Source organism: Artemia franciscana, chromosome 6, assembly GCF_032884065.1.
Source record: "Artemia franciscana chromosome 6, ASM3288406v1, whole genome shotgun sequence".
NCBI lineage: Eukaryota > Metazoa > Arthropoda > Branchiopoda > Anostraca > Artemiidae > Artemia > Artemia franciscana.
The window spans coordinates 286,932-314,048 of NC_088868.1; the positions used below are offsets into that span (position 1 = coordinate 286,932).

The following is a 27,117-nucleotide window of genomic DNA, read 5'->3' on the forward strand; positions in this document are numbered from 1 at the left end:
TAAACCACTTACAAAAATGAATACACAAGCTAAACAAACACTAGATTTATTCAAACAGGAAAAAAGGCACATAATATCATCTTAAGGAATTTTAGCACTAAAAACAATTATGTTCATTTTGTACATTTAAAATCAAATATCATAACTATATAAATGCAAGTTACAGGGGAGAATATGTCACTCTTAGGGGAAGGGTCCCTGAGACTCTCCACAATGTCCAGATTTTCGTCATTTCTCCTAATCTTTTTTACGTTTTGCCTGTTTTTGCAAATTTCGGTTCCCCTCCCCCGATTAATTCTTGCGTACAATCCTTATCACTATGATAAAAACGTCAAAGAAAAGGAACTTGACATTTAAGTACTTGAATGGTTTTTAGAGTATTTTAATTTTTTGGGTATTCGTTGAAACTAATTTTTTAATTAGTAACTGTTAGTGAATTGTTTGTCGCTATTTAGGATACTGGTATAAAAATCTATCGACTGATCTAAGTAAGTGATTAAGCACTCGAATTTGCAGCCATAAGCATGATGTCAAGTGAGATATCAGTTTAAAGTTTAAAAATTCAAATATGGGCCTAACATTTGGGTAATGCCCAAAGGCGTTATTCAAGGCAGGAATTCGAGAAGCGTTATTTGATTTTTTTCAAATTAAGACGTTGAGTCTGTAGTCTTAATAATATTCTTGCTTATCCGCAATCACAAAAAATTCAGTATCAACTCTGTTTTATCCCCTTTCTCGCTCACAGACAAAGTTTGAAAAGGAAGCTATTGCACTTTTAATCACATTTTTACGAAAAAAAATCCAATATCTAAAATTCATTATTATTTTTTTTGGACGAATAGTACTTGTTTTCTTTTTCTTCTTTACTATTACTCCATCTTCCTTTTCTTTTTACGAGTTTTATTCTTTCTTAATTTAGTTTATTATTAGTTTATTTATTTATTATTAGTTTATTTATAATAAATTTAGTTTATTAATTTATTATTATTTTTTGGACGAAGAGCATTTGTTTTCTTTTTCTTCTTTTTATTACTCCAATTTTCTTTTTCTTACAAGTTTTATTCTTTCTTAATTTGTTTTATTCTGTTTGTTTTGTTTCCAAGTTCTTTTTTCCTTTTCTTGCTTCTATTACTTTGCTTTCCTTTTTTCATTGAAAGGAGGAAAAGAAAGTTATTATTATATTATATATTTACTGGTTTATGATGATCCGAGTAATCTATGCTTATTCTTTATATTTTTCGAATGCTTATCCTTTTTGAAAGGAGACTGGCTTAGACAATATATTTTAGAATAAAAATACAGCCTTTTCAAAGTGGAATACGAATATAACACCCTTCTGGGTAGTGTTTACGGGGAAGGAAGAAACGTCTCCCTTCCCGATATCCCTTTACGTTTTTTTTTTTATTTAGGATCCCTATTCATTAAATACAATAGGTTTTTTTTATTATCAAAAACTAAGGACAATGAAAAATACATACAGGGTATTTACGAGGAAGGAGATGCCTCCCCGGCATGCCTTTATGTTTTTTTCTAAATTTATGATCCCTATACATAAATACAATAGGAAAATAACACATGATTACAAATTCAAGGACAATGGAAAATACATAAGGACAGTTTTTGACAAATCTTAGTTAATGATAGGCACGTAAGAAGGCTCTTTTCCCCATGTGCATTTCAGAGTATTCTTGTCTATAAGAGAAGGTTTTTTTTAGGAGGGGGATTTTTTCTTACCCGGGGAATAACTTTTACGGAGGGGGGATGATCGTCTAGGTATGTGCCATGAAGCGCAGCTGATTTTTAAAATTAATTTTAATAAGCGCAGATATAACCTACTTAATTAGAGCCAAATACTCGAGTAATACCTAATACAATGTTTTAAGACAATGTTTTATCACAAAATTTGTAATAAGCGCAGATATAACCTATTTAATTATAGCCAAATGCCCGGGTAATACCTAATACAATGTTTATAGACAATGTTTTATAACAAAATTTTTAATAAGCACAGATATAACCTTATAGCCAAATGCCCCGGTAATACCTACAATGTTTTATAACAAAATTTTTAATAAGCGCAGATAAAACCTATTTAATTATAGGCAAATGTCCGGGTAATACCTAATACAACGCATAAAAAGGTAAAAAATCTCTTGGCTGAAATATTTAAATAGAGCACTTTACCCTTTTCCTTGACGTAAGGCTAATTAGGATGATTAGATATTGCTTCGTAACCATCGTCAAGTGTAAGCGTTATTATAAATAATACAATATGGTTTAGCAGAAAACAAAAACAAAAAGCAACCAAACAGGTGATCAAGTCAGCCTTTGAAATTTTGCAAAAATATTCTGCCTGCATTTAAATCAAATACAAATAAAATCAAACTAAAGATAAAGAAACAGGTATAGATAAATACAAAAGACCAAATGAAAAACCAAGAAACTGACCATTCATACAGATAAATCTTTGATAAGTACCCTTACAAACGTTTTTTTTTAGTTTTGAAGTGTTCTAACAAATGAATAAACCTATTCAAGATCTGCAGCCTCAATTCTAAAAAGTCAAAAATTTAGAATTAGAAATTCTTCTTTAAATTTAAATGTTTAGAAAAGTATATTATGCATTATTAAACCTTGATAACTCATTAGCGCCATCTCCCACAAAAAAAACAGATATTTTCAAAATAATCTTTGACAACGATCCTTAATTCGCTTTTTTAGTTCTAAAGGGTTCTAGAAAATGAATATACGTATTCTAAATTTAGTCTCATTTTCTAAAACCAGAATTGTCCCGTGTTTTTTTTTCTCTCTCTCAGATTAGAAAATATGAGTAATAGGTTTTGTAAACTAGCAAATCCTGGACATTCGCTAGCCCCATTTATCATATCAAAACTGCAATACAAAATAGAATAATGCTAAGAAAGGTAACTGGCAAAGTGAGATTAACTGTGGTTGATACTCCAACGAGCCAACTCCACATCCTTTTTAAGGTTACCGTCTCCTTTTATGAGCATAAATATTAAAATATTATCCAATACTTATTTCATGAAGCAATGTTGTCTCTGAAGAGAGGAGTTTGAGTTTCTTTGAGCTAGCCACTCATAAAACTGGAAACTTTCCAGTTGTCAAAAATATTACCATACTACTATATTTAATAGTTCACATTATGATTTTTAATAGCCCAAATAACTAATGGTACTAAAACACTTCATCTGAAAAAAAATTCTTAATACTTGATTTGGTCAATATTCCTATTACCTGAACAATTGTTTAGGGTCATGAAACTATTGTTAATAGATGCATTTTGACTTTTCGAACATCTTTTCTCTCTTGCAAAACTACCGAAAACTCACCGTTAAGGAGTAATTATATATTTGCACATTAGGGGGGGGGGGGGGGGGTAAAGCATAGCATATATTAAATACAGCAATGGTTAGTTTACGTATTTAATATATGCTATGCTTTACCCCCCCCCCCCTAATGTGCAAATATATAGCCCAAATTTGTTTCTAAACTATTACAGATTCGCGATTTCAAATATCCGATCAACGAAAACGGAAATGATTGCAATTCTATATGTGTAAATGCAAAAATATTTGGGCCGGAATAAAGAACGGTGAGTTTGCGGTAGTTTTGCAAGAGAGAAAAGATGTTTAAAAAGTCAAAATGCATCTATTAACAATAGTTTCATGACCCTAAAAAATTGTTCAGGTAATAGGAACATTGACCCTTTATTTGTCAGTCCAACGGTAAGATAGATTTTTTTTTTCTGCAAATACAGCCCATATTTGCTCCAATTCAATTGTTTTTCTACTGAAACTTATCAACACTAATACTAGAAAATATGCTATCAATTGAAAAATACACTGGAATGATTCTTCTTTAGATTCCGTATATGAAATCTTTTTCGCCTCTGATTCTGCGTACAAGTGACATGTCGCTCACTCTCAACGTTACTCGTTTCCCATGTATCATGGCCATTACAGAATCTTCAAATAACTGTATCATATAACTTTCAGCAGCGGACTGGATAGCCTCTAAACTGTCACGCTGAAATCTAGAAGAAAATAGAACAGTCTGAGTTAAATGAGATTCAGTTACTTGGTGTTCTTTCATGATTTCTAGGAACAACCACACTAGCAAAATGACGACATTTCAGAGAATCCAAATAAAACTTGCGTTATATGGGAGCCAGAGTCCCCCCCCCCAACCTTGGCTGGTTAGTCTCCAATCAATTTTGACTTAAAATAAAGGACTAGAATTTCTGACGTAATGAGCATCTTCCAAAGTTTCTGCGACAATGAGGTTCAGCGAAAATAATATTTAATCTCTCTTGATTTCTGGGAATATTTCTGGTCTATACTGTTGTTATGAAAGTAAAAAGTAACATTAAACCCCAAAATGAGCAGAATTTATTCCGTATAAGAGGGAGATTGACCCTTCCTCATCCCCAACTACACCTCGTGGTCGTAGAAATTTCGGAGGGTGCTAATTCGATCAGAATTTGAGAGTTCTAGTCCTTTTTATTAGTCGAATTGGAGACCAAACAGCTGCGGGAGAGGGTATTTTCAGGAGGGTAAATGCCTAGACCTGCGTTATATCATCTCTTGTCAAAAGAAACGTTTGTTATATTATCTTGTATATGAAGAAGCAGTTTTTATCAAAAAATGAGTTTTATTTAATTTTACTTCAAACAAGGCTTTAAATAATTCTCTATGATGTTTGACTGCTTAACTAGTAGCGACGGAGAAAAGAGAAAAAAGGAGAGGACACCACTGCGTGCCATATGAAAAGGAGATTTTCCTTGTTGCTCAAGATAAGGGACTTAAATTCTCCTAAATTAGGTTTTCAGCGACACTAATTCCAATAGTGCAATTTTTATTTCAATCCGACACAATTTTTGTGGGATTTCAGCCTAGTTTTCAAGATTCACGTGAATTCTTTTTTGCAATAAACTTTCATCATTAAGATTAATCGAAACACTAGTTACCAGTTCTGAGTCAGCTTAGACTTATAACAGATTATTCCTCTCTTGACAGTCATATTCAAAAAGCATTTTCAAATTTTCGGTTGCTATGGGTTTGAGTTCGTTCTTCTACTAGGTTGCCGCTACTACTACAAACATGATATTTCACAAGAATTTGGTAAAAATTCAGACGAATATGTATTTAAGCTCCTGCTTCCCTTATTTAAATAAGCATGGACATGCATTAATATAGAGAAACCCAAATATATGAGAAATATTTTGGATGGTGCCCTCTTTCTGGGATGATCAAAGGATCGTTATACGAATATTAAACTTGAATAAAAAAGAGTTTGGGGGGGGGGGGGGGGGGGTCGCAACCTCTCTCCCGTTTAAGGTAGTTCTGGATCAAACAGTTTATAGTAACAAACTGCAATTAAACAGTAACTCTGATCAATAGAGAACAAAACTCTAAAATACAGGGTTTGGGCTAAATTACATACTTCAATAGAACCTACTATTAAGCATGCTGATTCTGCAATGAATAAGCTTTACGCAATGAAAATGCAAAATTCATTAACCTTGAGTTTGCTCGTCAAAAGGTATTGGCAAATGAAGATTTGCTGAATTTTTAGAAAAAGGACTTAAACAATCTAGATGAAAATTATAGAATGACATTCAACGTGCATGTGAACGTTAGAGCTACTATCCACAAACATATGAAAGTTCTTATTTTTCCACAGAAGGATGATCACGCATGTGTGTTTTTTCCAGGGATGATTATATCGAAGGAGTAATTATAGATTATTGAGTGAAGGCCTGTTCAGATAAAAATTAAAAAAACCCAAGTACCCCTTTTAAGTAACAGAGATCACGTCAGAGAAAAGTGCCAATTTATATATTTTTTATGTATTTTTGCTTGTTCTTGTTTATTTTTCTTTGCTTTCAGTTCTTTTCTTATTTTTTCATAGTCAGGACAAAATTATTGTATATATATATATATATATATATATATATATATATATATATATATATATATATATATATATATATATCTCAGGGTTCGGACAGGTCGGTTCGTTTCAAATTATATGCTCTGTCCTATTTTTATAGGATTTCCCGGACCCAAATATAGGCCAATTATAGGATTCGGAAGTCCTCGGGATCAGATCTGTGGTAGATGGCGTGGGATGCCTGGTTACATAAATTACCAAGTTTCATCCCGATCCCTCCAATCTAAGCGTTTTCCATGCCCCCCAATGTCACCAGATCCGGTCGGGATTTAAAATAAGAGCTTTGAGACCCGATATCCTTCTAAATATCAAATTTCACTGAGATCCGATCACCCGTTCGTAAGTTAAAAATACCTCATTTTTTTCTAATTTTTCAGAATCAACCCCGTCCCCCCCCAAACTACCCCAAAGAGAGCGGATCAGTTCTGGTTATGTCAATCATGTATCTAGAGCTTGTGCTTATTTTTGTGCTTAGTTTCTGCCCAATCCCTCCACTCTAAGTGTTTTCCAAGATTTTAGGTTTCCCCTCCAAACTCCCCCAATGTCACCAGATCCAGTCGGGATTTAAAATAACAGCCAACCAAACATCAAATTTCATTAAGATCTGATCAACCGTTCGTAAGTTAAAAATACTTCATTTTTCTATTTTTTCTGAATTAACGGTTAATACCAAGCGCCATAAAAACACTATGCTACAATGAGATTAACCGAACAGACGGACCAAAGGATGATGAGGCGATAAACGACAAAAAGCTGATTCCGACAATCTTCCATGCAGGAGGGCCAACTTTGCACTTATATCAGGGACATCAAACTTACGAATTTTCTTACCATTGCTATACCAAGGGGGGAGATAAAGTAAAAATTATAATATCTGAAATAAAAAGTCCGAATCTGATGAACATCATTTCTCTTTAGAAGGGGATAAAGACCAGATAGATAAAGGACAGATTGATCACAGAATGTAGCATATAGCCTACCCAGAGCACGTCTATTATACTTCCCTCGATTAGCAACTTTCTTAGAATAGCCCACTTGAATAACTGGGCCGTATTCACATCAGCCAGCCAGCGTTCAGCCAGGAAACACATAAGTCGCAAGAACTCCAGTCTCATTAAGCAAAGACTGCTAGCCTATATACTGATCTTTGCTCATTTCGGACAGGCCCAACATGACAAAAAACAAAACATAGGCTACTAAGTCAACACAACAGCATAGCCCAGGCAGAAGCAGCTTACTAAGCCCAACACAAAGCATTAGTTAAGTTCAAAAAGCTCAACAGTTGTAATTAATTATCAATCTACACCAAAAGACAGAAAATTGCAAATCATGAGCAATGTTCTTAGTGCTCTTCAGCCGAAAATATAAAAATAATAGGATTTTAGCCAAAATATAGGCATTTTATAGGAGTGCATTAAAATATAGGAATTTATAGGCGAATCCGAACACTGATATATATATATATATATATATATATATATATATAAGGTAAAAAAGGTAAAGAATACGGCATTAGACTTTACAGTCCCTACCGGCGGTGCTGATCTCCGTTTCTTGGCCCTTCAGCCAGGAAGTGTAATGGGAGGTTGGGAGCCAACCATCCTGTGCTTTCGCAAACCCTTCCTGTTTACCTTCCCAAATTTCCCCAGATATCCTTCAACAAGTTCTTAGTCCCCCCCCCTCCCCTCATCGATCTTGAGAACGGCTCTAAAGTATTCGGATCAAGCCTCATAGCATAACGTGAATGCCCAAATGGTTTGGGTCTTTATTCATGAATCGTCAGCTAATATTGACTTAAGTGTAGCAATGACTACTATTTTTGTTGATCAATTATCGGCATATGACCTTTTAAAAAACAGAAGAGGTCAAGCCAGAGAAAAGTGGCGTTCTCAAGCATCTTGTACCCCAAAACATCAATATTTCTTAAAGAGGGCCAAATACCTGGCAATACAAATTATAAGATAGCTAATCAATTTGTCATGGTCTCACACCCTCAAAATAAGGGTTTTAAGCCTCCCATTTTGAAGAAGGATGAAATTCACTTCTTTTTTTTACAGATAACACGCATCTCATTATGTATTTCTAATCCTTTCTTCTGTTATGGCTACGGCAATATCACAAGGATAGCAGCATTCAGAATATATGGATAGCAATATTCGGAAGTTTAACGACTCATTTTAAAGCTACTGCCTCTCTCTAAGCCCCTCTTTCAAGGTCGTCTTAATAACTACATCGTAAAGTGCCTTATTGTACCTTCCGAAGAGGAAAGGCAGGGAAGCATAGTAAGGGTACACATTATAACCACCACGGTCAAAAATCTTTAACCGGATGTTTTCAGTGCCCGATCTAAAAAATTGACGAAAACCATATATTTGTTTAGCAAGATCTGATGGGTCCTTTTTTATATATTGTAGGACTTAGCGATGTTATCTGAATTATATTGATTTTATCTTTAATCTCTACAACCAAAAACCATACTTACCTTAATTCTGTGGGACAAATTCGTGATGTTATTTCTCTCACCAATCTCCCAAATGACGCCCTTGGAATGAGAGTGGTATATGTCCTTTGATAAGCTCTTATTTCTCTTAATGCCAACGTCCCTGGTCTCCAACGTTTCTTCCGGCTCTGAAAACAAAAGGGATAATTTTTCAATAAAAAATGAAAATAAGGTATTAATTGATACTAGAAATAAACAAATATCCATGAAAAATTAATAAATCTCTTTACCGTATAACCTTATCCCGTGCTTATTTGCTATTTAGAATTAAGTAAAGTCTAAAATAAATAGCAAATAAAACAGTAAAGTCTAAAATAAATAAGAGCCTAAAATAAAATAAACGAACAGTAAAGTCTAAAATAAATAAACAGTAAAGTCTAGAATAAATAGCAAATAAAACAGTAAAGTCTAAAATAGATAAAAGCCTAAAATAAATGAACAGTAAAATCTAAAATAAATAGCAAATAAAACAGTAAAGTCTAAAATAAATAAAAGCTTAAAATAAAAGAACAGTAAGGTCTAAAATAAATAAAAGCCTAAAATAAATCTAAAATAAGATAAATGAACAGTAAGTCTAAAATAAATACATACATGCCAATGCATGCATGCACACATGGCGATCAAAATGATCGCCAGGTATGACTGATGATCTAGATCAGGATGTTCTGGCTAGTCACCGGGGAATCTCGGTTTCAACTTCCATAGTGACATAGATTTTTTCAGCCAAATGTTTCTCAATTAGGATAATTTTTTTTTTGCATTTTGACTGGCTACTAAAAAGTAAATGGCTCTGAAATCGGGGTAAAAGAACACATTTTAATCCACAGATGTCAATTACATTCAATATTTACTTTTTGTTGAAAAACTAATTTTTTTTGGTTTGAGCTTAAATTTGTTTACTAATTCTTGTCGTTTACGTCTTCATCCCAGAAACACTTTTTTTTCAACTGAAAGTAAGGAGCATCATTAAAACTTAAAACACGCGAAAACTTTTCAGTACATAACGGGGGCTACCTCCTCCTCAATACCCCTCTCTTCATGTTAAATGTTTTAAGCATTTTCTTATTTTCAGATGAAAGCTTTTAATTTTTGATCGTTTTCTAAATAATGCCGGGAAAACCACCTCTTCCTACATGGAAATTCCCTCCCCAAGAAAAATGCCTTTATTGGTCTCCTACTTAAGTCCCACAGAAAATTCCATCCTCACTGTAAATACCCAAAAAATTTCACGATTCGATCTGAAAAATTATCTCTAGTACACTCTCATTTGAAAAATACTTCTTTTTTATTTAATTGTTGATCCTTTTTCAATTCATACCGGAAATCCCACATTTATTGAAAAAATTTTTCAAACCCCCTTTCCCTTCCAATGGAAATTTCTCCATGGAGAATTATTCCTGGTGATAATTCCACACGAAAAATTTCTCCTGCGGAAAATACCCCTCCACAGAAAACCCCCCAGAGAATTCAATCCCAGTATAAATTTTCCCAAGAAAACCTCCACATGTAAAGTTGAGTCTCAAAAGAGAAAGTAAGACAAATAAGACTAATTTCACGTAGGAATTCTGGCAATTTCTCCCTGTATAAAATTTGCCCTTGAAACATCATCCACAGACACTCCCTACCAATAAAAATTTCACCGTTGAAAATCCCAACCACGAAAAATGTCTGTATATTTCCCAATAGCAAATACTAAATGTAAACAATGGATAAATTTTACAATTTGCAACCATTTCCTCGACACCTGTGAAGGGTCACACCATCCTCAAAGGCATAGTTATTGGACCTTTGAACTATGTTGAACATAATGGCTTTCTAAAAAATTTTAACAGCCGACTTTGGGGGAAAAGAGTGTTGCACACCGATCTTTTTGGTTACTTAAGAAGGGAAAGGAACTTTTACTTTTCTTTTAAATAAGTCATCTCTCTATGTTCTGGAACCATTGCTTTGATACGATCACCCTGGCTTCGGTAAGAACAAAAGAAAATAACTATGATCATTCTTCTGGCAACTTTTTTTTTTTACAAAATTCCACGATTTTGCAGATGAGAGCTAGAAACATCTACGGTAGGGTTCTCTGATCAGCTGTTGTGGTTAGGGTTGTCACCTGTAGCACAAAAGTGCTATTTTAGCATTATTTTATTATGTGGAGCACGTGCTCAGGGTTTCTAAAATAGCACGCAAGTGCTATTTTAGCACTATTACAGTCAGTTTTTTTTATACTACGACACCGAAAATCGCTATGCAGCACGCAAATTAGGGCAATTGTCGCACTTTAGGAACTGACCGTGGTGGCAACCGAGGTTGTTATTTTCAATAAGATATCGTGACTTTTAGATGATATCCCCCCTGAAAATAAAGCAACATTTCTCAGGCTCGTAACTTTTGATGGGTAGCATTAAAGTTAATGCTTCTTAGATGTTTGAAGTCAGCATGGAAAATATATTCTTTTGATGTATCTATTGTTATCAGAATTTTGTTTTTTATAGCTTTGGTTACTTTCGTTACTTACGTTCGTTACCACAAACTGTTTGACAAATAAAAATTCAAAAATGTAGTGTTTAGTTTTGACTTCCATATTCAAAAGCTAAAAAAGACTAAGAAAGTTTGATAGAATAGCATGTTCTACCAATTCTTATTTTAATCAGCCCTTTTGAGAAGAAAAGGAAGACGTTTTGATTCAAAATTAGATCCAGTAAAATTACAGTTAAAAGTTTTGAAATGTGAAAATTATCTTAAACAAAACCTTTAATTCTTACAAAATCTTTAAATAATTGAATAGTTTTTTGCTTCTTCTTAGAGCTCACCGTCTATCTCAGTTATAATTTAGAACTTGTCTAGAGATCTCTTGCGATAAAGTATTGCTTCCTGAACGTCTATCACTCTGTCAAATTTTAAATTACCCCCTCCCCGATATACATTATACCTATGTTATTCTACGGATGCTCATCATCTACCCATCTTCTGCATTATTGTTCAAAACTATTTTCGGTATGGGGATTATAAGCAGAGAAGACAAAGTCTCAGTAATTTCTAGTAGTTGGAAAGAAAGTTTTTTTTTCTATCCTAATAAATAGTATTAAAAAGAAATGAAATAAACCGTCCCTTATCTGGAAATAAATTCGCTAGGGAGTTGATTGTCACCACAGCGACAATCATTTATCGACCAGTCGGACAAGGAATAATCCCTTCCATGTCCTGAGGTCAAATTTTCAAAGTTCCTGATTTCTAAGTTTCCGAAATAATTCTTAAAACATGGAAAAATTCCAAAGTCTGATCAACAAAGCTACAAAATTTCTTCTAACTACAAGTTTCTTGGGGCTTACTTATTAGGGATTACATTCATTAAAGGAAAAATTTCACTGAGAGTAATGTCTGTCTTTTGTTTAAACTAAATAAAAAACAAGTTTTTTTAAACTGCAAGTAAGGAGCGACGTTAAAACTTAGAACAAACAGAAATTATTTCGTATGTGAAAGGAGTTGTCCCCTCCTCAACGCCTCGCTCTTCACGCTAAAGTTTCTTACTGTTTTAAAAGGTAGAACTGTGACAAAGAGTCAAACTTTAGCGTAAAGAGCGAGGCGTTGAAGAGGGAAAAGCCCCTTTCATATACGGAATAATTTTTTTGTTCGTTTTAAGTTTTAATGTCGCTCCTTACTTGCAGTTAAAAAAACTCTTTTTTTATTTAATTTCTGAATGTTTTGAATTAATGCATGTTTTAATTTCGGCTCACCGCACACGAATAATTAAAAAGAAATATGCATGTTAATTTTTTTTGGCTAAATTGCTTTATCATAGTTTTGATCGGACGATTTTGATAAAAAAAAGGGTGGGGGAGGAAACCTAGTTGCCCTCCAATTTTTGGTTACTTAAAAATGAAACAAGAACTTTTTTACGAATTTTTCATTAGTAATACACGTAACTTACGAATTAACTTACATAACGAAGTTCTATTGTGTATTTTTATTACGTATATGAGGGGGTTCGGCCCCTCGTCAATACCTCGCTCTTCACACTAAAGTGCAATGTGCACCTTCCCTCCCCACCCCCCTTTAACGTGAAGAAGTCCCCCTGAAAACGTCTGTACATTTCCCAATAACCATTACTATATGTAAACAATGGTCAAAGTTTGTACCTCCCACGGGGACTTTGGGGATTAAGTCGTCCCCAAAGACATAGTTATTAGGTTTTTCGACTATGCTGAACAAAATGGGTATCTCAAAATTTTCATCCGGTTACTTTGGGAAAAAATGAGCGTGTGAAGGGGCCTAGGTGCCCACCAATTTTTTTGGTCATTTAAAAAGGGCACTAGAACTTTTAATTTCCGTTTATAATGAGCCCTCTTACGACATTCTCGGACCACTGGGTCGATACAACCACCCCTACAAAAAAAAACACAAAAAAACAAAAACAAATAAACACGCATCCGTGATTTGTCTTCTGACAAAAAATACAAAATTCCACATTTTTGTATATACGAGCTTGAAACTTCTACAGTAGGATTCTCTGATACGCTGAATCTGATGGTGTGATTTTCGTTAAGATTCTACGACTTTTAGGAGATGTTTCCCCCGATTTTCTAAAGTATGGCAAATTTCCTCAGGTTTGTAACTTTTGATGGGTAAGACTAAACTTGATAAAACTTATATATTTAAAACCAACATTAAGATGCAATTCTTTTGATTAACTCTTGGTATCAAAATTGCGTTTTTCAGAGTTTCCGTTACTATTGAGCCGGGTCGCTCCTCACTACAGTTCGTTACCATTAACTGTTTGATTCCCCGTGAATTTCAAATACAAATCAAAATTTATCAACAGAATCAGATCTATTTTGAATTAGCATTTATTCCCTAAGATTCTACCACCAAGCACTAAAATCATTCTATCCGTCTTATACACAATTAGACCTGAATCTCTCCAATTTCATTTCCAGTTGTCAGGAACAGCTTTAAATTAAAAGCTGAAAAGCAGGAAAACATATTTACCCCCCCCCCCCCGAGAAAAATAGAAATGAAAAATCATCAGTGGTGTCAATTCGTAGAAATTTAGGGGGGGGGGCAAAATGTATTTTCCAATATCTAGGGCAGCGCAAATTTGTCATTTTTTTCCAGAAAATACCAAAGAAGACGTTTTTCAATGAATCAGTTAAGGCGATTTTTAGTTTTCCCCATTAATACTGACTGGTTATATAAAGCCCTGCCTTGATTGGTGATTAACAGTAATAAGAATTCTTCACTTTAAGGGAATAGCATGAATAAGGCTAGTAACACAAACACCACTAAATTTAACACTTGCATTTTTTTCATTCACCTTTATATTGTAGCAAAATCCTGCTACCCATTCAGTATTGCTTTGAATGTGAATCTTAGAGGACACAGCGAATTTAGGTTACAAATTAGAATTTGTCATTAACAGTAACATTAGAAATAATATTTTAGGCAATAATGTGAATAAGGCTAATAGCGCGATATTATTTCCTGTTCATCTTAATACTGAAGGAATATCCTGTTATAGGTTTAGAATTATTTATGAAGTGGAATAGGGCATGACTTGTTCTAGTGTTCTTATATCTGCTAATAAGGAACTACTTATATCTGTTCCTAAGGAGCAGAATCCATACGACCCTTATTACCTCAACTGAAATGGGGATTTAGCTTATGGAGCATTTTTTCCACAATGCAAATTTTAACTAACAATTCTTAAATACGCAGCAATTAATTGGGCGGGAAATAGAAATAATGATAATAAACATACAAGCTTGAAACTAGTTTTTGTAGAAGAAAAGAAGAGGGATGTATTGCTAAGTTTCGACAAATTCAGATCAGCATAAAGCTAATTTAGAAGTTCGGCTAAGTTTTTTCAGCACATACTACTGGGCTATCCTGTCTCTGAGGATATTTCTCGGAAAAAAAAACTTTGCAAACTGTAATAAATATTAGTAGCCGTATATCGTCAGTTGGGTATCAAGAAGACAAATCTCCATAATTGTAAATTTTCAGAAGAGCAAAAAAATAAAACCTAGCAACTTTTTTATTTCTCCTCCGGTAACCGTGAAACAAAAACAGATCGACATACAAAATCAATACATATTGTCCGTTTTGTTTTACGGTTATCGAAGTAGAATTAAAAAAGTTGTGAGTTTTTTTGCTCTTCTGAAAATTTACAATTATGGAGATACGTCCTTCAGATACCCAACTGACGATATGCTCTATTAATGTTTTTAGCATAGTTATCTTGCTCTGTTGCATTGTCAGTTTCTGAATATTATGCTTCAAATTCTACAATACTTTTTCTTCTACAACAATTTGATTTGTCAAAAAAATTCTCCGGTAATGTTAGCAAACATGTTTTGCTACGACGGAAGAAAAATGGCTTCAAGGGTATCATGAAATAATGCCAAGTCCCTGAATACCCACCAGCTACCAGCATCTTTAGGTCAAATACTCACAACAAAAATTTTGACTTAGGATTTAGCTTATCAATTAGTCCAGAGCACCTTCCAGAAAGTGGTGACATCTTTCTTTACATATCTTGAGAAGTATTTGGAGCAACATACCATTTGATAGAAAAAAGAATGTGCTATCAAAAATTAATTCAAAACTAATCAATAGTAATTCGCAATAAGTCAAATGACAATTAAATATTAAAAAAAGATTTGTCAGATAATTTATCATTATACTAACATAAAATAAAGTATTCTAATTTTCAGGGACTATAAAAATACCCTTGGTTTGACTAATTTTTTGCATTTCAACTTTCTTTATATTTTATTTTCTAACTCCAGAAAAGGAGCACCAATTGGTAGGGAGGGGACAGGGTGCTATTAAATACCAACCAAAATTTCGAAAAAAACTTCTTTTGGTATTTTCACAGAGAAATTGAAACCGAAAACGAAGTTGCCCTCTGCCCTAAACACTGAAATATTAATTTCCATTTCTTCATTAGAGTAAGGTCCTAGCCCTCACTCCGTATTTTCGTGATTTGGCACCCATGCTCTAGAAAGATGTTCCATAGAAAGATGTAATACCTGAAGAAGCTAACAATTCGGAAAAGTAGAAAAGAAAATTGAGGAAGCCAAATTTTCATTATACCTCAATATTTGTCTCACTTCTTCGCTTTTCTATGGTAGGTGTCTTCCTCTTCTCTGTTCTAATTGGCGTGGATTTGAACTTCATTTGAGGGAGGCCTTTACCTTTACTAGACGCAATTGGAGTACTAGTTGCCATAAAATTTGTAAGATTCTTTCTAAATAAAAATAGAAAAATCAAGAACAAGACAGAATGAAATATCAGAATCATTAATTTTTAACAGATTTATTACACAATTAATTTTAATTAATCAATTAAATCACACAATTAATTAATTAATTATACAGACTAATAATTTTTTTTTCTGTACAAATAATTTTTTTGACTTCAGAGTATGTCTTTCAATGTTATGAGAATTAAGCTTCTGTTGATTTTTCAGCAAACCTTGAATTCTGTAATGAATTAAAAATTCTCTTTGTATCTCAATGGAGAGCACAATGACCCTACTAACACTGGCGGATCCAGGGGGGATCGGAGGGACCGTGGCTCCTCCCAAACAAGATTTTTTATGGTGCCCTCTTATCTTGTTTTTTTTTAGAATAAATTTGTAAATTTGGTTAATTATTGGCACCCTTGTCACATTGGGCATCCCCCAAGATCCGTCCCTGGCTACTAAGAGCTATTGAATAATTCAATAGCATTAAATATGTGCTGTACAACTATTTATGACTTGCATTAGTTAGTTAATTATTAGATAATCATGCTAGGTTTTGGTAGAGGACAACATATTGGGGGTTACCCTACAGATATGTAGAGTACCTCCATAGGAGGCACGGACCAAGGGGGACCTTGTCCCTGGGGGTCCATAATAGAAACTGGGCACCCTTTCCTGGGGCCATAAATACAGGTGGAGAAGGAAGAAGGCTCCTCAAATGTACACTCAACAGGGCCCACTGGCGTGTCCACACGTACCATGAGTTACAAACCTTCTCCAAATAAAGGGTTAAATTGCATGGTGATGCAGAACACTACCGTGGGAGTATCCTCTATAGGAGGACGACTGTGGCAGGGCGCAAGATCCAGATCTATGGACAACGGCCTCTGCAAAGGGCTGCCTCGACCCTTTCGGGGTACCTGCAAGACTGGGAAACTTGCAGTTAACTTTTCCCACTTGAGAAGTGGCGCCCATTGAGAAAACTATAGCCTAGTAAACAACACAGCACTCGCACGGGATTCCGATTATTAGATTTTTTCTGGGCTTTGTTCGTTTTTATGGGCGTTTTCGGGCTGAAAATTCTCTTCCTAGCTAATTTATCTACTATGGGTTACCTCCCCGTAGTAGTGTAATATTTGTAGGCACGAATATATAATGAATCGAGATAATAGGCTGGGGACGGTCTTCAGGATTTCAAATCTTGTTGATAGTAGAGCATCGCCAAGTGCAAAAAACCATGTTGTGACCAAGATGGGCCCAGGATTGCACAAAGCCTCCAACTTACTGGAGGTCCCAGGGACTTCTTGCTGTCCGGTTCTAAGCCGGCTTAAGCGCTTCGATGTATGGTAGATATGTTGGTCCCTGTCCTGCACTGGTATCCGGGATCATTGCTTTTCCTGAGGCCAAAATAATTTCAATGATTTAAAGAACATGAAAATTGGAACTTGGAATGTTACAACGTTAAAAAATGACTATCGTACCGACATTTTGACTGACGAATTCAGACGGTTTGAACTGGATTTATTAGGAGATTCAGAAACTCATATGACAGGGGTAGGAAGCATGAAATTAGGCAGCATAGATTTTGTTCACTCAGGCAGGAAGGATGGGGTACATAGGCAGGGAGTAGGGCTCATGATGAATAAGGAAGCTGCTAAGTCCTGTTTAGGCTGGGAAGGTATTAATAATAGAATATTATTGAGCAATAGAATTGCTCATTTTATGACTAAAAAGTTCAGGGTATCAGTTATAGTAGTATATGCCCCTGTTGAACAAACTGACAGAGATACTAGTGACTCAGATGAATTTTACTTACAGTTACAGAGCAAATGGACAGGGTACCAGGTAGAAATACGGTGTTTTTACTAGGAGATTTTAACGCTCAGGTTGGTGGAAATAGGGATAGATAGTATCCTAGCCTAGGTAAATTTGGTGTAGGAAAAGAAAACAGTAAGGGCTGCAGACTTTTGCAATTTTGTAGGTATAACAACCTAGTTATAACCAATGCGGTGTTTGGTCATAAAATGGCCCATAAGTTGACATAGTACTCACATGATGGTAAGACAGCAAACCTTATTGATTATGTTATTGTAAACCGAAGATTAGCAGGATCAATACAAGATACTAGGGTATATAGGAGTGCTGTTATTGATGTTAAAAGTAAAGATCACCATCTAGTAGTGTCTAAGGTTAATTTAAAGCTGAAATTTCGGAAGGATAACTACCTCCCGGAAATTTATTATATTAGTAGACTCCAGGAGGAAAATTTGAGAGAAACCTTCCAGGAACAGTTGAATGCTAAACTTGAGAGTTTAAAATTTAACAATGTGGAAGATGGATGGAATAATTCTAGAAAAACAATTTGTGAAGTTGCTGATGGTATCTTAGGGAAGACTGTTAAGACTACAACTAGGAATATTAGTGAAAAAGCTTTATGTTTAATAGAGAGTAGAAGGGGTTTGTACAAGAACTATCTGAGTGATAGATCATGTGAAAACAAATGAACTGTAAAGAAAGTGGAGAAAGCATTAAAATATGAACTAAGGAGATGTGAAGTGGAGGCCATAGATTGCTGAGGATCTGGAAGATGCAGCTAGACGGCATAATAGTAAAATACTATACTGGCATGTTAATAAATTGAGAGGGAGTAGTCAATCCAGACTAGTCCCAGTTAAAGATAGGAGTGGGGCCACAATTATTGATAAGTAAAGAGTTAAAGAGAGATGGGTGGAACATTTTGAGAATGTACTAAACCAAGATACAGTTGCAGGAAAAGATATAGATGAAAGTGGAAAAGCTTGTGATACCTTAGATGTGAAGGAAAGATTTATTTTTTGAGGAAGAATCAGTAACAATGCTAAAAGGATTAAAAAATAATAAGGTCCCAGGTGCTGATAGTGTGATAAATGAGTTTCTTAAATATGGTGGCTCTGAGGTTAGAAATAAGGTACTGAAGATTATGAATATGATTTTTGAAAAAGGGGAAGTACCTAATGATTTTTAGAAAAACCTTAATTATACCACTGTATAAGAAAAGTGAGAAGAGTGAGTGTTGTAATTATCAAGACATTAGTCTGGTCTCTGTAGGTAGCAAATTACTTAGTAATATGATACTTTTTAGACTGAGAGATGCTGTAGACAAAGTTTTAAGAGAAGAACAGTGTGGTTTTAGAAAAGGAAGAGGATGTGTCGACCAAGTTTTCACTCTTAGGTTAATAATTGAGAAGTCCCTTTGTTGTCAAACACCTTTGGTCCTCAGTTTTATTGATTATGAGCAAGTGTTCGATTCTGTTGATAGAAGAGCTTTAGCAAAGGTGTTATTCTTATGTGGCATACCAGACAAATACATTAAAGTGGTTTGCGCTATGTACAAGAATAATACTGCTGCAGTTAAGGTAGGAAATGATGTTTAGCAGCAGGTTTTGCATTAAATCAGGAGTTAAGCAGGGTTGTGTTCTATTCCCCTTTATATGGATCATTTTGATGGACTTCGTCTTAAGGAGCACAAAAAGGCAATTGGAGACCACGGAATCAAATGGGGAGGAAAAACTTATCTGGACTTAGATTATGCTGATGATTTAAGCATATTTGAGGTTTAAAATAAATTTTAGAGGTTTTGCAAATTCATGGTGCTAGAATAGGTTTGAAAATTAATGTTAAAAATACTAAGTCACTAAGGCAAGGAATAAGTAAAGATGAAAAGGTGATGTTGGGCAACAAAAAGATTGATCAGGTGGGCAGCTTTACTTACCTTGGTGGTATTATTAGTAAAGATGGTGGGAGCACTGAAGATGTTAAAAGTAGAATAGCTAAGGCTCAGGGTGTTTTTTCAGTTAAAAAAGGTTTGGAAGAATAGGAAGATAAATCTGCAAACCAAGATTAGAATATTGGAAGAAACAGTGATGACAGTGGTAAAATATGGCTCTGAAGCATGGGTGCTTCAAAAAGCAGAAAAAAAATTATTAGATGTTTTCCAGAGAAATTGCCTATGGATTGTTCTGGGTACCTGGCTGACTGACTGTATTTCAAACAGTAGGTTATACGAAAAATGTGGCTCAACCCACTTTCTAGGGCTTTATTGAAAGAAAGGTTAAAATGGCTAGGTCACATTCTGCAGATGAAGGATGACAGATTGCCAAAGATTGTCCTTTTTGGCCAACCAACTGGGGCTACACGGAAAGCAGGTCGTCCTCGTCTGGGGTGGGAAATTGTCATAAATAAAGATTTAAAGGAAATGGGAACTTCCGTAGCTGTGTTGGCCTCAGGCGGCTTGGTGCTGCAACGAATTGTAAGTAGTAGTATATGCTTTAGTGGAGTGACAAGCTAAATCTATAACTAAACTTTCTTTCCCAACAAATCCAACAGGAATGCAGGTACTCTCCGGGATTTATCCCAAGTTTTTTTTAGGTACAAAAGGCCTTCTTTTACTTGGGAATCTTCCCCTAAGAATAGGGATAATATGCTTTTTCTATTACTGGTAAACTAAGGCAGGAATACAACAGGGGAAAGGGCAATCACCTCACTGTTTAATTTTACCTTTTTAAATGGGTCATTCTATACAAGATCAACCAGGCAATTCACCCATGGACTAAACATTGAAGAAACCTATTGATTTTATTTTTTTGCATAGATAAAGCAATCATAAACAAATTTGGGTGTTGAGACCCTTGATAGTAGGGCCTGACCTATACATCAGCTGAGCGATATTATTGGGCTGATATGAGGGTCAGTGGCATTATCAGATATTGGAAAAAAATATCAGTTATCAGCCCATACAACTTTTTTTGGGTGTGTGCAACTTGTCCAGAAGATGGCACCAGACTTCCTCAGGTAATTTTTGCTTGTCCAGTCCTTGGGGCCAGAACCCCCAGCTAAGTCTGTCCATGGTGGAGAGAGCAGCAGAGGTGAGTCAAATGAAGTTGAAGTACAATTATTGTCACAGTCTTCTCCAAGCAGCCCTGTTCAAGGCTAAGGATGGGGCCTCATTTGGGCTGAGGAGGTGTTGGTTTATTACATCTGCCCATCTACTGCATGACCTACCTCAAGGGCAATTCCAGCCATTTTCTGGGGGATTGAAGTCCAAGATGATCCTTGTGGGGGTACTTAGCAGGAGACAGAGTAGGTGGCCATACCACCTTAGAAAGTGGGCTTGTACTTGGGAAGAGAGGTTTGCTAGCTTGAAGGTCTTCAAGATCTCAGTATTCCAGATCTTGTTATACCATTTGAAGCCTTCAACTTGATGCAAGTGTCTAGTCTAAGTGGCATTGACCGTTCTTAGCTGTATCTGGGTTATCAGCCATGTCTCAGATGAGTACAGCATGATGCTAGACACTGTGGCATTGTAAATTTGGGCTTTGGTATGGCAGCTAATTTAAGGTTTGTGGAAGACTGCTCTCAGTGTCCTCCAAACATAGGGCTTGCCTTGGCAGATCTGGCTAAGATTTTTGCATCAAGTGTGCCACTTGAGGATATAAATGATCCAAGATTTGTGAACTGCCTTACCACATCAACAGCTTGGCCATTTTTCTCAACAGTTGAGATTGGTGCAGATGCAATCTTTTCTATGGGCATGATCTTTGTTTTCTTGCTGTTGATTTGCAGCCCAGCTCTAGAGGCTGTGGAGGAGAGCATCTTGAGTGCAGACTTAAGCTAGTCAAGATTGTCACTAAGGACAGCAACATTATCTATGAAGTCAACATGAGACAGTCCTCCTGGCATATCTGATGCTGAAAGGGTGGGCATGGTGCATCTCATTCAGGACATGGTTGATGATGCAGCTAAACAGCTATGGTTTACAGTGGTGTCATAAATATGCATCTTTGTTCTGAAGGTAATGCTGGACTTAGACCAGACAGAAAAACAGAGTTGGTCCATGATTAAGAAGGCTTTTGTGGTACAGGACTGAGTTTCAACTTTGATAGACCTGCTGTCCATAATGATGAAGCCAAGATATGTGAATAATTTCAAAACTTATGGTATGTCCTAATATGCTGAATGCAGGTGAGTTTGAGATTGCATCTGCTGGACAAATGATCATTATCTTAGTCTTTTGCCAGCTGATTTTCAGGTCCACTTTAGATGTTTCTTCTGACAGTATGGTAAGGGCTTCTTGAGTTCAGCTGCAATGGTGCAAAACAAACCAATATCAATCACTAAGGACTCAGTTGTCAAACTGGAGATTGTTTGTGGTTCAGTCCATAACATAACCAATGATGGTATCAAAAAGTTTGAGTGTAGCAACACACCCTTACCTCACACTGATTTCAAATACTGGGCTGTGATGACTGCTTGTCTGGATGAAACTCCTAGTACCACTATAAAGGGTCTTAAAGACAGCAATACTTGTAAGGGAATCCTGTTTGTTCAAGTATCAGTTTGAGAGAATAACAGTCAACCAAATCAAAGGCTGCTTTGAAGTCAACACAGGCAATATATGTTGTATGTTGGAACTCATGAGCTTTTCCTGCCACCTGACAGATGGTGAGAATCTGGTCAGTCATGGACTTGTTAGGCATGAAACCCACTTGCTAAAATTTGGCAGCACTCATGGAGGATTAATTTGGTGCTTCTGCAAAGTAGAGTCATGGTAAACATTTTACTGGAGACTGATAGGAGGATGATTCCTCTGTAATTGGAGCAGTCCTTCTTTCTTTTAGTCTTTCTTCCCATTCTTGTAGTATTATCTTTGTTAGGGATCAGGCTCTATACAATTCTGGCATATGGTTTGCTCAGCAAACAACAGCAGGTGAGGATCAACATCTACTCTCTTAATGTTCATTAGCTTTGCAAACTGTTCCTTCTATCTTTCTAGTTGTGCACTTTCATCTTCAAGCATTTCACCACATTCTTATCTTACTGCTCCTATTTTTGGAGAGTTTCCTTTACTCAGGTCTCTGACATGCTTAAACAGGGACCTAACATAACCTTTGCAAGCAGCTTCTTCTAGTCCATCAGCCTTTTTATCAACAAATTGTTGCTTATCATGGTGAATAAGTTTTTCCTGATCCCATTTAACCATCTGTATACACACCATATTACAAGCCAGCTAGGCTTTCCTGCACTATTCAATAATCTGCAGTGTTTCCTGTAACAGCCATGGCTTATTGAAGTGCATCTTGTGCTCAGTAGTATCAGCAGCAACTTCTAGGTACTTACCAACATTGAATTCAAGAAGCCAATTCTCAGCCCATTAACCAAACAATCAAATTTTATTTTGGAGAAGGGTGTGATCTTCCCATGACAAAGCTGGACTGAAAAGCTTTGAATTATCAGCATATAGTGTTAGCTTACTCTGATAGTAGAGGTAGCATCATTGATAATGATATTAAAATATTGTAGGACCCAAAACACTTCCCTGAGGAACTCTAAAGAATATGGTTACCAGAGCCATCAAATAGCTGAGCACATTGAGATCATAAGTGAAGAAAATCAAGAATCCAGAGCAGGGATTTCCTTTCAAGCTTGACTATGTGTAGCTTGATTGAAAGTTGCTTGTGAAAATTTTTGTCAAAAGTTTTAGAAGAGTCAAGCAGATTCATGTTACCAGGCATCCCAGTATCAAAGAAATTATTGTTGTGGTCAGACGATTTAAAAAGATTGGTATCAACAATTCTTTCAGAACAAAAGCCATGCTGTGAGGTGTGCAAGAGATTAATTACTTGAAGATGCCAAATAACTGCAGAATTGACTATTCTCCAAGAACCTTAACAGTCACTGATGTCATTACCTTAAAATGCACTTGCTAGTAATATGGAAAAATCTAGTGTATACTATTTAGTGATGATGAGGCTGCAGGACATCTGCTGCATCCCATTGAGTGAGCCAAGACTTTGTTACAAAGTCCTTGTTGAGATTTGATTTGAAGCTATTGATTGTTGTAGATCCCACTGTTATCTCACTTAGGTTGTTCCACAGATGGTAATTATTTCACAGGTCATATAATTAGATTACCAATAAAGTGAACATACCACTTGATGCCTTTTTTTATGCTATTTACAAATATACTAATCACTTCTATCACAAAATCAAATTTAAGGACTTTTTTACCCAACCTAACCTAACTATAAATAATTTTGGCACTGAGAAAACATGGTAATATTGTATTGAAAATGACTGAGAAGACAGTGCTGAGAAAACACAGCATTATTTTGTTGAAAATGACCAATAACTCATACTTTAATTGAGAATTTGTCATTTTTAAGAGCTCAAAAAGTGTTTAAACTTGAATTTATAGAAGCAATTATTATATTCAAAAAGAACAAAAAAAGGCATCAAGTGATATGTCCACTTTATTGGTAAGTCAATAATATGAACTGTGAAATATTTACCCCACAGACTTATGATTTGATTGTAGAAGAAATGGTACAATTCTAGTTAATTGACTTCTTGCTATCTTGGAAAGGGTTTAGGTTAGGAAAATGAAACTTTTAGGGATGGGTCTACAGGCTAAAGTATGTCCTGGGAAGGTATTTTAAAGTACCCACCTATTGAAATTTTGACAAAACAATATTTTACCTTAATATTCATTTACTAGTTACTTTTTCTCTGCCTTTAGTTCTGAAAATGCTATTCCTGTTATTTGAGCAGAATTTTGAGCCATACTAATGGTTTTTTCTTTTTTTAATTTAGGAAATGTATTTGCATATCTTTAAAACCTTACAAAATGGATTTGAGCAAAGTTATGAAGCAGAAAACAATTTTGTTGTACTTCAATTAAGCAGAAGATCTATAGTGCAAGGTTTCATTTTTATAACACACATATTTTTAAAGGTCATCAAAGGTCAGGGCCTTCTAGAGGGAGAAGGAGTGGAGGTAGTTGCTTCAAAATTCATTCCCAGGACATACTTTAGTCTGTAGATTCATCTCTGAAAGTTTCATTCTCTAAACCTAAACACTTTCTGAGATAGCAAGAAGTCAACTAACTAGAATTTTATTGAAGAAATTTATAGGTCAGAAATTAATGCTAACAGATCAATAGTTTTCAGCAAGTCCCTTTCTAATTTTTGTAAATAATGGAATGATATTAGCAGTTTTCCAATCCAGTGATAGTCTGGAAAGATTCATTGATAAATTGAATACCAAAACTTACAAGCTAATTACTAATATCTAATTAACTTTTAACTTTACCTTGCAGTGTAAAAACAATAAAAAAGATATGGTAAAATTCTAGTTCAGTGACTTCTTGCTATCTCAGAAAGCAGTTAGGTTAGGAGAATGAAACTTTCAGGAATGGGTCTAAAGGCTAAAGTATGTCCCAGAAAGGTATTTTGAAGTATCTACCACTACTCCCTCTCCCTCTAGAAGGTCCTGACCTTTGATGACATTTAAAATATATGTGTTATAAAAGCCAAACCTTGCAAAATAGATCTTCTGCTTGAATGAAGTACAACAAAATTGTTTTCAGCTTCACAACTTTGCTCAATCCCAATTTATAAGGTTTTAAAGATATACAAATAGATTTCCTAAATTTTGAAAAAAAAACATTAATATGGCTCAGAATTCTACTCAAATAACAAGAATTGCATTTTCATAACTAAAGGCAGAGAAAAAGCAACTGGTAACTGAAAATTAAGGTAAACTGTTGTTTTGTCAAAATTTTTATAGGCTAGGTATAGACCTGTCATGTAGGCGAATTTCAGGGCCCTCTAGAGGGAGAAGGAGTGGAGGTAGGTACTTTAAAATGCGTTCCTGGGATATAGGCTACTTTAGCCTGTAGACCCATGCCCAAAAGTTACATTTTTCTAACCTAACCCCTTTCTGAGATAGCAAGAAGTCACTAAACTAGAATTTTACCAAAGATATTCATTAACCTCTTGGGGCTCGAAATAGAATTTGCCTTAGAAGCAATTATTATATTTGAAAAAAGCATAAAAAGGTATTACCCCCATAGACTAATTATGATAACAGCCTATAATTTTAAATAAATTCAAAAATTGGACAACATTAAAGGATAACATGATAAATTTCATTAATAGAAACATGCTGTATATTGTTAAGTAGGAATTTCATTGCATTTAGGCCTAGTGTTTCTTTTTTTATATAGCCTAGTCCTGGAAGCTGTATTGTGAGGTCTATTATTGGTAGCCTACAGGTTATAAATATCAAGCCTTGTTATTCATAGCACTTAGAATGTATTTATAAATTACGTTTTAACTTTCCCCATTTTCTTATTTCAGTTAAAGATCCTTTGAAGACAATTTGACCGCGTGAACAATTCAAATTCGAATATTTTGCGAAATGATAGTGAAAACAAAACAAATACTAGATGACGTTAGAAACCCTCACTGGCAGAAAATTACAGATAAAACCTCTAGGACATGGATGTCAAACTAACTAATTTTCGGGCTAATTAGCAAATATGGTACTTGCTCATCTACCTTCATGTTTTCCCAAAAGAAATTTCATGAATGTCGTCTTTTAAAAACAATCTTATTCAGAACATTTGATTTTTACAATAGAAATTCATGAGAATCAAAATAATTTAAGAAACAATACGTTTCAATCATCACTATTAAATTAATTACATAAATTTTATTCTTTAATAGAATCAGAAGCTTGTGTATCAATGCGTCGAATCCTTTCGTATACTCAGAATCAGAAAAGTAAGTTTCAGGCCAGGCCAAGAGCTAAATGCTAACAATTCACGAAAGTTGCAATTGCATGCAGGGCTGGATTTAAGTTTTGACACTTCAAGGGTTAATTGTTTTTATGAGGTTTCCAGAAAAATCCCCTAGAATTTGGCGATTGTGGAAGCACTGAGCCAAACAAAACTGATGAGCCAAAAATAACGAAAGCAATGGCCAAGGAATTCCTGGGCTGTTCTAAATCACTTTTTTCGTGAATAGGCAGTGCGGCGAAAATTTAAGCCGGCCATATAACTATAAATCACGTCAGTCCAGTGTTTGTTAAGAAAGAATCAATCAGTGATAGTTTATTGCATCCCTTGGCATTTAAGCCCATAGGCAAAGGCATAGTGGTCCTGTTGGTAAATCTTGGCCTGCATGCAAGCAGCGGCGTCATTGCATTTTGAGCTAAAAAGGTAAAGGTAAAGAATACGGCATTAGACTTTACAGTCCGTACCGGCGGTGCTGATCTCCGTTTCTTGGCCCTTCAGCCAGGAAGTGCAATGGGGGGTTGGGATAACATTTTGAGCTATCGGGGGGCTAGACAACTTTTGTGAGCCCCTAAATTGGCTGGCTCACAGTTTTTGAAGAGCAATAATTCTTCGAAGTGGTTTGCACAGGCCTCTTCAAAAATTGACTAATAATAGTAAGAAGTATTTAAAAAGTGTTTCATGAATTTAAAGAAAACTTAAATTGGAAAGTAATTTCCTGTTCTATTGCAACACTGGTAACTGACAAGGTCTAATTTTTCCAAAAGTATCAACCATGGCGTTGAAATG

The 27,117-nt window shown here is 35.2% G+C and overlaps 1 protein-coding gene across 1 annotated transcript; it reads right to left on the bottom strand.

Annotated features, from left to right (window-relative positions):
• Positions 1-3,459: 3,459 nt before the first annotated feature.
• On the bottom strand, positions 3,460-25,961 carry LOC136027829 (uncharacterized). Its single transcript, XM_065705248.1, has 4 exons — positions 25,862-25,961; positions 15,566-15,719; positions 8,459-8,604; positions 3,460-4,057 (listed from the first exon to the last, which is right to left on the bottom strand). Exons 1-4 carry the CDS (start codon positions 25,876-25,878, stop codon positions 3,883-3,885), a joined length of 492 nt encoding a protein of 163 aa, XP_065561320.1. The 5' UTR covers positions 25,879-25,961; the 3' UTR covers positions 3,460-3,882.
• Between the last annotated feature and the right edge of the window lie 1,156 nt (positions 25,962-27,117).